Below are 16,504 nucleotides of genomic sequence, written 5' to 3' on the forward strand. Positions count from 1 at the left end.
TATCTCAGGGGAGGGGCCAGGGGAACTGGGAAGGGAAGGCAGGTACTTGAGGCAGCATCTGCTTACCAATAATCACTGAATCATTTCCATACTGTAACAATTGGAAAGGCTGTATCCCTGCATACCTAATGAATGTCAGTCCAGGATTTGTTGGTGGATTGGGTGTGGGGCGTGGGGCAAAGAGAGAACTCAAGAATAGCACCATGGTCTTTGCCCGGGACACTGGGTGAGTGAAAGTGCCATTTCCTGAGATGGTAAACACTGATGAAAGAGCAGATTTGGGAGGGAAAAATTAAGATTTTAGTTTTGGACGTGTTAAGTTTGAGATGATTATAGACATCCAAGTGGAAATGTCACATAGGTAGTTTGACACTGAGTCTGGAATTCAAAAGAGATTATGGGGCCAGAGATATAAATTTGAGAGGAATCAGAGTATAGTTCTACTCTGTATGATTAAAGAATAGCTTCCCTCATAAATCTGTCTTTCAGCAGCCTGTCACTAATGCCTGAAGTTATAGCATTAGCAATTCATTTATGCTTTTTGGATTGTTAAACTACACATAACCTGTGGAAAAGGTATCATATTAAAATTTTATGAAAGCCCACTGTAATGTGAATTAGTTTATTACATCCTTTCCAAGACATCTGAGATCTGCTTACGTTGAGGAGATTCCCATGTTGACAGAAGTTATGCAGGGAGAGTTATGCAGCAATGTTGCATAAGGGGCCAGATTATGAAGTGGTAGAAGATTTTTCATGGACGTGTTTTTTTAAAAGTAAGTCTTAGATGGCCTTAAATGTAAGACATGAATATTAGATTTTTAATGGATGACGAAGCCTTTGTGTGTATAAAGTAGTCTTCATAGTTATTTGTTTTAAATTAATATTCAGTTTATAGATTTACATTTTTAATCATTTCAGTTATAGAATGCAGAAAGCTACAAATTAAGACATCTAATTTTTGTTAAACTTTTAAGTCATATTCATAAATCTTTCATCCTGTTTATAAGCTTATTCATTTAGAGTAAGATAAAGACAATGTGAAGAGTTTGGCTGTAGACAATTCCTTCTAATAATTACTAGAAGTTACATAAAGTATGGTAGTAACAAAGATAGGAAGAATTTTGACTGCTGTTTTCTTTTGTGTAGAAATTAGGTATTTTAGATTACAGAGTAAAATGAAAAATCTCTATAATCTTGTTTTCTGTATTAAATAACAGTATTTAGTTTAAATAAATAAAAAAATTAATAAATTTAGTTATTAGTACTAGTTTCCTATAACTGCTCTAACAAATTGCCACAAACTTGGTGTCTTAAAGCAGTACAAATTTATTAAACTTTTACCATTCTGGAGGTTAGAAATCTGGAGTCAGTCTCACTAGGCCGAAATCAAGGTGTTGGCAGGGCCACACTCCCCCTAGAGGCTGTAGGAAATAAACTGTATCCTTAACTTTTCTGCCTCTTAGAGCTGCAGTTCCTACATTCCTTAGCTCCTTTTCCCTTCCTCCATCTTCAAATCTTGCAGCACAGCATCTTGCATCAGTGGCCATATTGCTTTCTTCTGTAGTCAGATCTCCCTCTCTTATAAGGACACTTGTGATTGCATGTAGAGCCCACTTGAATCATCCAGGGTAAACTCCCCAGCTCAGGATCCTTAATTTAATCATATCCACAAAGTTTGTTTTGCCAGATAAGGTAACATTCACAGGTTCCAGTGATTAGGACCTGAATATCTTTGGGGGCCATTATTCAGCCTACCACAAACCTGCACTGAAATATTTTGCTTTAGTGCGGCATAAACATATTACTGATTTAAATATATTCCTGACTTTCTTAAGAGTTTTACATGCCATTATTCCCTATCAAACTCTTTGCCAAGTAATACTCAGATATTACTTGAGTGCTTCCAACTCTGTGCCTTTAGGTGGTAGACTGTTTTTAACTTTTTATTTAGGAAGAGTTTCAAATTTATAGAAAAGTTGCAAGAATAAGAATAGTACAGAGAATATCTCAGTGCTCCTTATAGATTCACCTGTTGTTAATGTTTTACCCTATTTGCTTTATTATTTCTGACTTAGGTGATTTAAAATAAATCTTGTCAACTTAAAAAGAAAATTTGCCTATTTTAACAAAATGAGTTTATTCGGGAATAACAGAAGAATTGCAACTCAGGATGTGCATGCTATGGCAAACCATAGGCAAATCCAGAAAACAAAGGAGGGGAGCTGTTTTTATAGAGAAAAAGGGGAAGTAGGGAGGGACTGTTCTAAATGAAAGTCCATTGGGGGAAAGTAACAGTTCAGGGTGACAACGGCTTCTCATTGGATGAGCTGTAGTACTTCTCATTGGCTGGGCTGTTGCTGGGTGAGGAGAGAAATCTTCCTTCAGTGCTGAAGTAGTTTTACTTCCTGTCAAAGATGCAAACATATATCTTTTCCTGTTTGTAGTTGATGATGTGTGTTAGGGCATGTGAGCTCCCCCTACAGGCCTTCCCAACTCCAGTTTAGTTAAGATTTCTTTTATTAATTTCCACAATCTGCATTTTCTTTTTAAGAAAACAAGATACAAAATTCATACCAATAGATATATTATTTGTATATAATGTCTATATGATCTCATTTCTCTTCAGTTAAATTAGAGGTTGGCAAACTTTTCTGTGAAAGGCCATATAGTAAATATTTTTGGCTTTGGAGACCATATGATTTCTGTTGCAACTACTCAACTCTGCTGTTGCAGTGAAAAAGCAGCCATAGACAATATGTAAATGAATGAGCATGCTGTGTTCTAATAAACCTTTGTTTACAAAAACACGTAGTGGGCTGGATTTTGCTCATGGGCTGTTGTTTGCCTACTTGAGTTAGAGTTCTAAGTGATGTAGAATTGTAGTTAAAAATAATTTTTTTAAGTCATTATGTTCCTTTAATTTCTTCAATTACCAAGGAATACTTCACAGTCTTTTCAATCAGAAGTAGTAAAATTTTCTATATCTGATTTAAAAGATTGTGTCATTATCAAAGAGATAATCTAGGGTGCTTACCTAGTTTGTACCTGAAAAATACAGACTCATAGAATGTAAGCATTGAAAAGGACTTTGGAGCCTGCCCAGTGGCTTAGCGGTTAAGTGAGTGTGCTCCGCTGCTGGCGGCCCGGGTTTGGATCCTGGGCACGCACCGACACACCACTTCTCCAGCCATACTGAGGCCGCGTCCCACATACAGCAACTAGAAGGATGTGCAACTATGACACAGCCCCAGCTATCTACTGGGGCTCTGGGGAAAAAAAAAAAAGGAGGAGGAGGATTGGCAGTAGATGTTAGCTCAGAGCTGGTCTTCCTCAGCAAAAAGAGGAGGATTGGCATGGATGTTAGCTCAGGGCTGATCTTCCTCACAAAAAAAAAAAAGAAAAAGACTTTGAAGACGAATGAATGCATGGGTGAGTGAACAAATAAACAAATGAAAACTGTGTAGGCTAATGTTTCTCAAATTAGGGTCTGTTTGGAAGTTTTACAATTTTGTGATTCAATGATAATCTAAAACTTTTTGATATAAGCAAATTTAAGATCGAGTGATTGATCTCATAATTGAGTGAAAATGCCTCTTGATTGCATTCTGGCATTTGTGTTGACTACTGAGCTGGGACCAAGTAGTATCCCTTATTATAGGCTAAAAAAGAGGAGTATTGTTGAAGTGTGCTGACGCTATTGTGACAAGTGAAGGTCAAATGATGATATGGCATGTTATATGAATTTAAAAGGTTTATACAAGATAAAGAAAAGAAAAGTGATGGGAGAATTATGTTGTCAGAATAATATAGGGTATGCTAAAGTTATGCAAAAAAAGCCCTATAAGAATTAATATCATTTTTAACTTGGGACCAATGATTTACTTTGAGCAAAATATCATCATCCATCATATTAAGTAAACATTAATTTTATTGGTCTTATAAATTGGTTGATATATATAATTTATATATTTATGTTGGTTTAATATTTATAAAAGAACTTTAAACATAAGGAGTTTGTATAGTTTTTATTTGAGCATATTTTAGTTTCATTAGAATTAAAATAATTTATGAGCCCTTAAGTTTGATGAAAATATATTTTCTTTAGGAGCATTCCTCCCATTACTTAAGTTTGAGAAACAATGATCTAGGATAGTTTCCTACATTTTACAGATGAGATAACCAAGATTTATGAGTAACATCATGAATATGCATAGGAAAAGACAGTGTTTTCTACTTACAGTATTTAAGTTATCCTGCAGTAACTAATAATTTTTGTTTTATTATGCATAATAACTTTTTCTGTTTGCAGATAATAAACCTCCCATCTAATGCCAATTTTGGTTGTTCTTGATGATGCTAAGAAAAAATGTAATTTTTATTTTTATATTTGTTTAATAGTTTACAATTTATAAATGCTTTCATTTCTACTGTCTTTTAAAAAATTAAATATTTATGATAACCCTTAGGGAATAGATTGTTATTTCTGTTTTATAGATGAAGGCTTGATGATGGGAGAGGTAAACAGACTTGCCCAAGGTCACGCTTCTAGTAAGTGACAGAACTGGGATTTGAGTACATTGTTTTTTCCATTCTAATATTCTAGTAGCATACTAAAGTAAATCTGAAATTTTATATTATTTAAATGATTCTTTCAGATTGTGATATTTGTTTGAATATATCCAAGTCTGCTTGAGTGTATGATTTTTTACCCCTGTACGAATTACATTTCCTTGTAGAATTTTTCCTGTAAGTTATATTTCAGACCATTTATTTTGTCCGTTAATTACATTTATTAATATGATAAGCATTGAATTCTTAAATTCTCTTAATCCACATATTCTGTTTGTATAATCTAAGGTCTTTGTTTGATGCATTGTTTTGTTTGATTTTTTTTTTTAAATAGGTCCTGATTGTTCTTTGAATGTTCCTTCTACTGAATCTTACTGGATTCTGCCAAATGTTAAACCCTTCAGTCCTTCTGTAGGTCGGGCTTCCCATAAAGCAGTTTTACATGAGAAATTTATGTGGGTGATTGGTGGATATACTTTTAACTACAGTTCTTTTCAAATGGTCCTGAAGTAAGTATTTTTTCTTCAGATTTTCAAAATCTATTTTTTTAAGCTGGATTTTTTTTGGTAGTAAGACTATCCTAAGTGTCTTATATAATTGCTGTCCAAATTTATGACTGGTTGTTTTTGTGATAGTACCTATTTGCTATATGGACTGATTTGAGAATATATGAACTCAGTATATCAATAGTTAATTATTTGTCATTTCGCATATAGATTTGCTTTGTATAGAAATTTCCTTACCTTTCTAGAGTGCTTTTAATAAATTCTGAATTAGAAAATATTAACTTCAAATAAGGGCAGGCCATGCCTGTATTGGGCATTGTAAATCCTGCCACCTTTTATTTTTTCGGAGTGAAGTATAATTGCTTATGTAAAAATACTTTCAATTTGTTCTGTAAATTTTCATTTACCTGAACTTTTACTTTGTATTTACTTTACAACCTTTTGTTAGGAGAACAGTGCCAGTATTATAAAATACATCTCATCTACTGTTGGCTCAATAGAGATTGTCCTCTGCATGATTGGAGGATAAGGGAAATCACCTGGATGGCAGCTTTATCTGATTTTTTTTGAAGCTGGTGATTGTATTTTATGAACGGTTCAATAACAGAATAAAGGAAGAAAGAGGAAGAATAATTTGATTATCAGTGTTGTTTTCAGGGATGATGTAACTTGGGCATCGACCAATCAGAACTGACTCTGAACAGTATATCATAATGGTGTGTGCCCAGTAGGATTGCCAGGTTTGGCAGGTACATAAACAGGACACCCAGTTAAACTTGAATTTCAGATAAACAATGAATAATTTTTTAGTATAAATGGGCCCCTTGCAGTATATATATTTTTTGGTTTTGTACCAAATATTGCATGGGTCATACTTAAACTAAAAAATTATTTGTTGTTTTCCTGAAATTCAGATTTAACTGGGCATCCTGTATTTTGTCTGGCAACCTTACCCACTGAAAAATCCCTTGTTAATTTTGGGGATTTAAAAAGTTCTGTGTATAAGAAGAGATTGCTTTAAAACTATGATTGAATATGACTAGAATTAAAGTATAAAATAAATTCTGCAGAGAGGGAGGAAGAGTTTTAAGTAAATATTTAAGTGAACAGTTAGAATTCTGTAACACAATATATCTAGGATAAAATGTAATAGAATTGAAAGAGAGTTGGTGGGATTAGAATGAATTGTTAAGATATAAAAAGAACCAGAAGAAATAATGAGATTTAAATGTATAAACAAAAAGGAAATTAACTATGATTAATGAAAATGAAAAGCTTGTGAAAATAGAGTAGAACTTTTGATTAAGCTGTGATATTTGCAAAGTAGAGACAATGAGTATAATCGTCAAGGAAACATGGAAATCTTCAAAGTTTGTGTTCTGTAAAGTTCAATAGCATATTTAAAATTAAATGATGAATATTACTTTATATTCTTCTAAACTTACATATTTTCCATTTGAACCGAATAGTTTTTTTTTTGTCTGAAACCTAGTTCTTTTGGTTACAGTGTTTATTTAGTTTTGTCATAAACTATGAGGTATCAGATTAGAAGTAATTTTGTTGCTGTTTTCACAGGTTAGAGAATATTTTTTCATTATTCTGAGTGTAGGTCAATTGTAGGTAAGGATATTTAAATAGCTTGTAGAAGTGATAGTGTCAGTCATAAGTTGATTTATCTTCTGCAGTAGAATTGACTTGAGTAGAATTTAATTGAGGTTACATTTTAAGACAGAATTATTCAGTAAGTAAAAGTTTGTGTTAGTGTCTATTAAATTAGAGTATATTTTACAGAACATATATGCATTGACATTAGTGAACATTAACATGTATTCATGGGCATAGCAAACTGTTTTGAATACTTACTATGCCCTTGATACTTGGGATGTATCAGTGGACATAATAAACGTCCCTTTCTTTATGGAGTTAGTGAGGAAAGACAGGCAATTAGAAAAAAACATACCTAATAAAAAACTACCATAATAAATAAGTACATTATAAGTAAATTACATATAGTCACGTGTATACATATATAGAGATAAATAGCAAGATAGCAGAGGTAAGCAAATCAGGAGTGCCGAAGAGGAGGGAGTTGGAATTATAATGTAGTGGTCAAGGTAGACTTTATGGGAAAGGTGAAAACTGAGCAAAGACTTGAAGGAGGTTAGGCATTGGCGTGCAGTTATCTGGAGGCAGAGAAAAGAGCCAGACAAAAGCCGTAAGGTAGGAGCTACTACTTGGAGAGTTCAGGAAGCAACAGGAGGCCCATATGACTTACATGGAATACATGAGACGGAAGCATGAAATTAGAGGGATAGTGGGAGAGGGAGATAGACTGTGGAAGGCTTTGTAGATCTTTTGGGAGTCGTTGAAGTGTTTGAGCATGCTTTGACTTACATTTAAAAGAGTTACTATGCCTACTCTGTTGAAAATATACTGGGATTGGGAGGAAGAGTAGAAACAGAGATTGAGTTAGGGTGAGATTATCAAGGGAATGAGTTCTAGATAGAGAAGAGGACCAAGAACTGAGACTGAGGCACCATGTCACTAGGAGCTTGGGGAGAAGGGGAGAAACCAGCAAGGGAGACTGAAAAGGAATGAGCAGTGAGAAAGGAAAACCAAGAGTATGGTGTCTTTCACGGCAGAGGAAGAGAGTATATGAGGAGCAAGGATTGATTAACAATGTCAAATGCTAATTGATTAACCAGGTCAAGGAAAGTGAGGACTGAAAAGTGGCCGTGGATTTAGCATGAGGAAGTTGACCTTAACAAAAGCAGTTTTGCTGGAGCGGTGTTGTTAAAAGCCCAACTGGAGTTAGTATAAGAGAGAATGGAAGGTTGTAGGGAGGGACAGTAAAGAAGTGGACTGGTAGTTTGAAGGGGAGTGGTGAGGTCAAGAGAAGTCTTTTTTTTAATAAATGGAGAAAAATAGCACCATGTTTGTATGCTGATGGGACTTATCTAGTAAGACCAAAAAATGGTGATGAAGGAAATAGATGAGAGAACTGCTGGAGTGTTGTGGGATCTAGTGCACAAGGAAAACAGTAGTTTATTTATAGCAGGAATCAGCAAACTGCAGAACTGGGGCCCAGGGCCTAGAAACTAAAAATGGTTTTTGCATTTTTAATGGGCTGTAAAACAGAAAGAAAGATGTGTAAGACCAATGTGGTCCACAAAGCCTGAAATATTTACTATCTGGCTCTTTACAGAAACAGTTTGCCGAGCCCTAATTTATGGTAACTCAGTGGAAAGCAGTGTGTTGGGTGCAGATACTGGTAGGTAGGTAGATGTAGTGGTGCAAGTCTGTGGAAGTTATGTTCTGATTGATTATATTTTCTCATTTGTATCATACACATGTGTCTTATAACTCCAAGGTAGGAAATAAGTTAAACATAATGCCGAAAACAATTTTTGGTAACTGTTCCCTTTTTTTGTGAAAGGAGCTTCCTTGCCTTTTCCTGATGAGTTGGAGAAAGAAAGAGAAGCGGGGAAATAACTGATAGTGAGCTTCTTCAACAAGGTCCTAGTCAGTTCTTGGCTGGGTGCTTCCTTTTGTATATTTTGGCAAATTGAGATTTGAGTGCAGAGTATGATAGTGACAGCTGAACTGGAATGCTGTTAGATAAGCGTTTGATACCCATAGTTTGAAACTACTGTTTTCATATGTGTATTTTTAGATTACTAGAACAAATATTAATTTTCTTTTTGTATCCTGTAATTCAGTAGTACCTTATTTTTTACAGAAGCTTCTCTTACTATATTCATTTTGCACAATCTCAACAAAATGATCAGTAAACGAGCTATATTTGTGCATAGGAGATACATACTTCTTGATTGATTTATATAATGCTAAGTGCGTGTAAAAGAATAAAAATGAATACATAAAGTAAATGGCTATGGTAAAAGTGGAGAGAATTTTCATCTATTTCCAAAAGGAAATGCTTGCTTTTTTTTAAATTTAAAAATGCAGAACAGCTGACTATTGTTTAGGTTAATCAATTGGCTGAAATTATTAAAGGCAACTGATCAAATTAATTCCAGTAATAAATAGCCTACTGAAGTTAATGTTTATTGTACATTCAGGTAGTTGAATCCTAATTTAGAGTAGGTATATTTTCAATGAGTCTTTATTAAAAATTTTTAATATGGCACATGAAATTATGAGTTTATTCTCATTGTTTTTGAATTTAATGAATACTTGAATATAAGTGAAGAAAGCATACTGCAAATTAAGAAACTGAAAATGAATCTTAGCTTATGAAGTTATTTTCTTTTCTTGCTTTTAGTTACAATTTAGAAAGCAGTATATGGAATGTAGGAACTCTGTCAAGGGGACCTCTCCAGAGATATGGACACTCTCTTGCTTTATATGAGGTATGAATCCTGCTTCTTAAATTTTAATCATTTTTTTTTTAAGAATTTACCTTAGAGAAAAAAGTACTAAGTCTCAGATTTATTTCAAACACTAGTAGGAACAAAGGATTATATGGATCACAGTAACTTGAGATGTCACAAACTAATGTACTATTTTAGTGAAAAAATGGATTTTAGTACAATCCTCCATTGAACATGAGAAGAAATGAGGATTGAGTTTTTGTCCATGGCTTTATAGCTAGTCATCAGGTCAGTCACTTTTTTTTTTAACTGTGGCAAATACACATAACATAAAATTTACCATTTTAAACATTTTTAAGTGTAGAGTTCAGTAGCATTAAGTATATTCCATTGTTATGCAATCATTACCACCTTATCTCCAAACCTTTTTTTGTCCTGCAAAACTGAAACTCCATATCATTAAATAATAACTCTCCATTGCCTGCTTCCCCGGACCCTGGCAACCATTATTCTACTTTCTGTTCTTGTGAATTTGGCTACTCTAGGTACCTCATATAAGTGGAATCATACAGTATTTGTCTTTTAATGACTAGCTTATTTCACTTAGCATAATGTCCCCAAGATTCATCCATGTTGTAGCATATGTCAGAATTCCCCTCATTTTTAAACTTTTATAATATTCTATTGTATGTATATACCACATTTTATTTATCCATTTGTCCATCGATAGACACTTGGGTTGCTTTCAGCTTTTTGGCTGTGGTGAATAATGCTGCTATGAACATGGGTGTGCAAATATCTGTTCCAGTCCCTGCTTTCAGTTCTTTTGAGTAGATAGCCAGAAGTAGATTATATGGTAATTCTATTTTTAATTTTTTGAGGAATTGCCGTATTGTTTTCCATAGTAGCTGCACCGTTTTACATTCACACTAACAGTATACAAGTGTTCCAGTTTCTCCACATCCTTGTCAACACTTGTTATTTTCTGGTTTATTGATAATAGCCACCCTATGTGTGTGAAGCAGTATCTCACTCTGGTTTTGATTTGCATTTCCTTAATGATTAGTGATGTTGAACATCTTTTCAAGTGCTTATTGACTATTTGTATGCCTTCTCTGGAGGAACGTATATTCGAGTCCTTTGCCTATTTTTTAATCGAGTTGTTTGTTTTTATGTTGTTGAGTTGTAGGAGTTCTTTATATATTCTGGATAACTACAAATCAGATACATCATTTGCAAATATTTTCTCCCATCTGTGGGCTGTCTTTTCACTCTGTTGATAGTGTCCTTTGATGTGCAAAAGTTTTCAATTTTGACGTAGTCCAATTTATCTATTTTTTCTTTTGTTGCCTGTGACTTTGGTGTCATACCCAAGAAATTATTGCCAAATCCAATGTCATGGAGCCTTTGCCTATGTTGTCTTTTAAGAGTTTTAAAGTTTTAGTTCTTATGTCTAGGTCTAATCCATTTTGAGTTAATTTTTTTTTTATGGTGAAAGGTAAAGGTCCAGTTTCATTCTTTAACATGTGGATATTCAGTTTCCCCAGCACCATTTGTTGAGAAGACTGTCTTTTCCCCATTGAATGGTCTCAGCACCCTTCTTGAAAATCATTTGACCATATATGTGAGGGTTTATTTCTGGACTCTTTATTCCTTTGATCTATGTCTGTGTTTATGCCAGTGCCACTCTGTTTTGATTCCTGTAGTTTGGTAGTAAGTTTTGAAATGAGGAAGTATGAGACCTCCAACTTTGGTCTTGTTTTTCAAGTTCGTTTTGCTATTCAGGGACCCTTAAGAATCCATATGAATTTTAGGATGGATTTTTCTATTTCTGCAAAAATCATTGGGATTTTGATAGGGATTGCGTTGTAATCAGTTATTTTTATGTACGGATAGGATTCATGAATTTAGCATGATTAAAATGACAGGCTACTTAACTGGTTTTTATTTTGAATCAACAAAGATTGTGGTCTGTGACTAGACCCTTTAAATCAAAATTTATATATTTTCTGTGCTTATTTAAGAAAATTCGGAAAATACGGGAGCAATGTAAAGAATAAACTATCACTTTTTTTCTATGCATAGGCGTGTTTTAAAAATAAAATAAAAATCTCTATGTGTATATATGTATGTGTGTATATATATAATATTTATATACATATGTTTGTTTTCTTTGAGTTCTGTTTTTTATTTTTTGTCACTTTATTGAGATATAACTGACATGCTATACAATTCACTCATTTAAAGTGTACAATTGAATGGTTTTTAGTATATTCAGAGTTGTGTAACCATTTCTTGCAGATTTGTGCAAAATTGCAGAGTTGTATAATCAATTTTAAGACACTTTCATCACCTCCCAAAGAAACCCTGTACCCTTTAGCTATCACCCTAAACGTCCTCATCCTCCCAGCCTTAAGCAATCATGGGTCTTCTTCCTGTTTCTATAGATTTGTTTATTCTGGACATTTCATATGAATGAAATTGTATACTTTGTGGCTTAGGACTGACATGTTGTAGCATGTATCAGTACTTCATTTTTATGGCTAAATAATATTCTGTTATATGGATAGACTGTATTTTGTTTGTCCATTCATTAGTTGATGGACATTTGGGTTGTTTCCACCTTTTGGCTATTATGAATAACGCTGCTGTGAACATTCCTGTATAAGTTTTTGTGTGGCATATGCTTTCATTTCTCTTGGGTATATACATAGGATTGGAATTGCTGGGTCAAATGGTAACTCCGTATTTAACTTTTTGAGGAACTTCAGACTGTTTTACAAAGTGGTTGTAGTGTTTTACATTCCTACCAGCCATGTATGAAGTTTCCAATTTCTACACATCCTTTCCAACACTCATTAGTATCTTTTTGATTATAGCCGTACTAGTGGATGTGAAGTGGTATCTCATGTCTTGATTGGCATTTCCCTGTTGACTAATGATGTTGAGCATCTTTTCATGTGGTTACTGGCTATTTGTATTTTCTTTGGAGAAATGTCTATTTAAGTCCTTTGCCCATTTTTAAAGTGGGTTATTTTTCTTGTTTTATTGAGATGTAAGGGTTCTTTTTATATTCTAGATACAAATCTCTTATCGGATATATGACTTGTGAATAATTTTCTCCCATTCTGTGAGCTTTCACTTTCTTGATGGTGTCTTTTGAAGCGCAAATTTTTTAATTTTGATGAAATCCAATTTATCTTTTTTTCTTTTGTGGCTTGTGATTTTGGTGTTATATCTAAGAATCCATTGAAAATCCACAGTAATGAAGATTTACCCCATGTGTTCTTTTAAGAGTTGTATAGTTTTGGTTTTTACATTTAGATCTTTGATCCATTTTGAGTTAAGTTTTGTATATGGTGTGCAGTAAGGATTCAAATTCATTCTTTTGCATGTGACTATACAGTTAACTCAGTATCATTTTTTGAAGAGACTATTCTTTCCCCATAGAATGGTCTTGGTGTTCTTGTCAAATATCAGTTGGCCATAGATGTATGCACTTATTTCTGAACTCTTTGTTCTACTGATTTATATGTCTATCTTTATGCCAGTAGTGCAGTCCTGATTACTTTTGCTTTGTAGTAAATTTTGAAATCGAGAAGTGTGTCTTCCACTTTTATACTTCTTTTTCAAAATTGTTTGGATATTCTGGGTCCCTTGCAATTCCATGTGGATTTTGGAATCAACTTGTCAGTTTCTACAAAGAAGCCATCTGGGATTCTGATAGAGATTGCTTTGAATCTGTAGATCAATTTGGAGAGAATTGCCATCTTAACAATATTAAGTCTTCTGACCCGTGAACGTGGAATGTCTTTCCATTCACTTAGAACTTTTAAAATGTCTTTCAACAGTGTTTTGTATTCAGAATATATGTTTGGAATTTCTTTTGTTAAATTTATCCTTAAGTATTTTATTTTTTTTGATGTTTTTGTAAGTGGAATTGTTTAGTTAGTCTCATTTTTGGATTGTTCATTGCAAATATATAGAAATATAATTGACTTTTTGTACAGTGATCTTGTATTCTGCAGTGTTGCTGAACTCATTTATTAGCTCTAATTGTTTTTTTTTTGGGTTTCTTAGGATTGTCTATATACAGGTTCATATCATCTACCAATAGAAATATTCTACTTCTTTTCCAATCTGGATGCCTTTATTCAGTTTTTGCCTATTTTCTCTGGCTCAAACCTGGAGAACAATGTTGAATATAAGAGGCAAAGGCAGGCGTCTTTGTCTTGTTCCTGACCTTAGTGGGAAAACATCTAGTCTTTCACCATTAAGTATAATATTAGCTGTGTGTTTTTCTTAGATGTTCTTTATTAGGTTGAAGAAATTCCTTTCTGCTCATGGGTTGTTGAAATAGTAGTAATTTATATCAGTTATGTACTGTTCATTTCAGTCATATGTGATTGAAATGGTTTGTATAATTTATAAGTGCTATAAAGTATCTGCCCATAGCCATGAGAAATGGTAATAAGAATGTACTCCACATAATACACAAATGTTGTCTACCTTTTTGGTGAACAGTTCTTGATGAAAATAATGAGTGCTGAGAATAGCACAAAGCAATACACTTAGTTGGTGAAATTTAAATATAATAACTGGGGACTCAACAACTAGGATAATCAAAAATATGGTTAATTGACTATATAGCTGTTTTAAATAAAATATCTTAAAGTAACTTTTTGAAAGCATGGATTTTTTTCCCTCTTCTTATAAGTAAAAACATTAACTATCATTACTCATGTATTCTTATTTGACTTTTTACAAGTAAGAACTATGTCCTATCCACGTTGTGAGCAATTACTAAAATTTAATGTTTAAAGTTAGCCTTATTTTTAATTAATATATGTTACTAAGAAATAACTATTTTGTTTGTTAATATGTTTTTAATTTACAGGAAAACATCTTTATGTATGGAGGCAGAATTGAAACAAATGATGGCAATGTCACAGATGAATTATGGGTTTTTCACATACATAGTCAGTCATGGAGTACAAAAACTCCCACTGTCCTTGGACACGGTCAGCAGTATGCTGTGGAGGGACATTCAGCGCATATTATGGAGTTGGACAGTAGAGATGTTGTCATGATCGTAATATTTGGATATTCTGCAATATATGGTTATACAAGCAGCATTCAGGAATACCATATCTGTGAGTTACTTTGAAAATGTAACTATATACTCTTTTCTTTATTGGTTGAGCATATTTTTATCTTTAATAAAATCTTCATATGAATTTAGTCAAAATGTGGAATTATTTGAAATCAAAATTGTCAGCCAAGAATTAATATTTTTTGTGTTACATTTTGTCCTTTAATATTTATCTTCTTAGCCAAATGTGGAGAAATGTTACATACTAGTCACATTTTTCCAAGAATTGAGAATATGTTTAAATATGAGAAATTCCATTAGATGGTGCTGTTTCTTTGGGATTTACTTATGAACCAAGGGCTAAAACTAACCCCATCTCTTTACTATGCAATCCATGATTGCAGGATTTTTCATTTTTCAGGGTTCTGTTCCTATCTTATTGCAACATCTCTATGTATGTATTACTCTTTTAAAGTAAGCTTGCTAAGGATAGTCTGTTGGCTTCTATAAGAGATTATTATCTGGTGTGTGAAGGTGACTGGGGCAATCTACATATGCCTTTCTGTACTGTAGTCTTAAATACTCTTCTTAGTTTTCTGGTACTTAATTTTTTTTTGAAGTCTTTATGACATTTGCAAACAGTTGTAAGTTTTTGTTTTTTTAAAATTTGTCTACAAATATATATAAGCTGTGGTTGCTATTTAGATTCAAAAACATACTCCATTTCTGGCTCTGGCCATATTAGGAACTCAAGTTTTTGGTTCTTTTGTGTATAGGCAACTATATACAACTGTTTAGAGTCCTTGTGCAGTCTTACTGAGAAAACTCACTTGCAGATCACCATTAGCAGCAACAACCAAGTGCGTGTGTGCTCAGAGGAAGACTCCCCTTCTGAATACTCACTGTTTCCCCTGCAGTCCTTTCAAGTGATCTGTTTTCTTTTCCATATCCCAGTATATCTGGGCTGAAAGTGGGATATGGATCCTCCTTATTTATTGCCATTTCTACTCTCTTTTCCTTCCTTCCTCCTTTAAATCACTCAACTCTGAATCTTATGTCATCACACCAAACCACTTATTACTTCTCATTCTTATGCTCTTCTATTGCTCCTCAGATCACTGTGTTTTATTCCTTGAAGAATATAGCTTATGGCTCACTGTCACTGTGTCCCACATATGTTAGCCAAATACTTTTATGGTTTCAGTATCCACTTAAATACTTCTTCGAATACCTGGCCTCTGATTTTTGGATCTCTCTTCCAGAGATCTTGTTTTCCGTCCTTCTTGAGTCATTCTCTTCCCTTGTCATATTCTTGACCTTGTGCAGCTGCAATGAATCCCTAATTTCCACTTTAAGTATCTTACTCTTCAAGTGCCACTGATCTTTCCAGTTACTCCTTCTAGTACCCACACTCTGACAATTCTTCAACCTTCAGCCTTTAGTCCATTGAGCCTCCTTTCAGTTTTTCATTATCTTTTACTCTCTCTTGTCCATACTTCTAACCTTATCCATCTTTAAGTTCATAATCCCAATCTTTCTTCCAACTGTCCGAGGTGACTATTTCATACATTTTCCTCTCTCTTCAAACTTCCAACACTTCCTTCTACATCCTTACTCTCAGCTGATGACCTTACTTCTTATTTTACTGAGAAAATAGAAGTAATCTAACAAGAGCTTGTGCTGATGGGAGCATTTTGGAGTGCAATGGTTGATAAGCAATGCTACATTGAATAAGCCTGCTTACATACATTATTGTCATAACAAGCTCATGACGGTGTTGAAGCAGGTGTGGCTGAGTCATTCTGATTTTTCAGAGGGGCCCAAGAGTTGTTTAAGCCAGAGTTACAAATATTCTGTATAGAAAGGTTGTTTTGTTTTTTGATTTTGTTACTAATTTTTGTTTTTATTATAGTATTCAGAGGATGTTGTAGGTATTATTTCTACTTTCTGTAATTAATTGAGATTTTCTTTGTAGCACAATTTTCATAAATATTCTATAGGGA

At 33.7% G+C, this 16,504-nt stretch overlaps 1 protein-coding gene across 4 annotated transcripts in view; it reads left to right on the top strand.

The window, feature by feature from the left end:
* Window positions 1–16,504, top strand: part of ATRNL1 (attractin like 1) — a 773,536-nt gene that overhangs the window by 52,066 nt on the left and 704,966 nt on the right. For 3 of the 4 annotated variants that reach the window (XM_087432666.1, XM_087432665.1, XM_087432664.1), the window contains exons 6-9: window positions 4,498–4,551; window positions 4,907–5,081; window positions 9,361–9,448; window positions 14,307–14,562. In XM_087432666.1, coding sequence (XP_087288792.1) covers window positions 4,498–4,551; window positions 4,907–5,081; window positions 9,361–9,448; window positions 14,307–14,562 — 573 coding nt within the window. The remainder of the gene's footprint in view (window positions 1–4,497; window positions 4,552–4,906; window positions 5,082–9,360; window positions 9,449–14,306; window positions 14,563–16,504) is intronic. The other variant, XM_004428173.3, reaches the window with a different exon arrangement.

The sequence above is a fragment of the Ceratotherium simum genome, chromosome 6, assembly GCF_057802395.1.
Source record: "Ceratotherium simum simum isolate JZ-2026a chromosome 6, ASM5780239v1, whole genome shotgun sequence".
Lineage (NCBI taxonomy): Eukaryota > Metazoa > Chordata > Mammalia > Perissodactyla > Rhinocerotidae > Ceratotherium > Ceratotherium simum.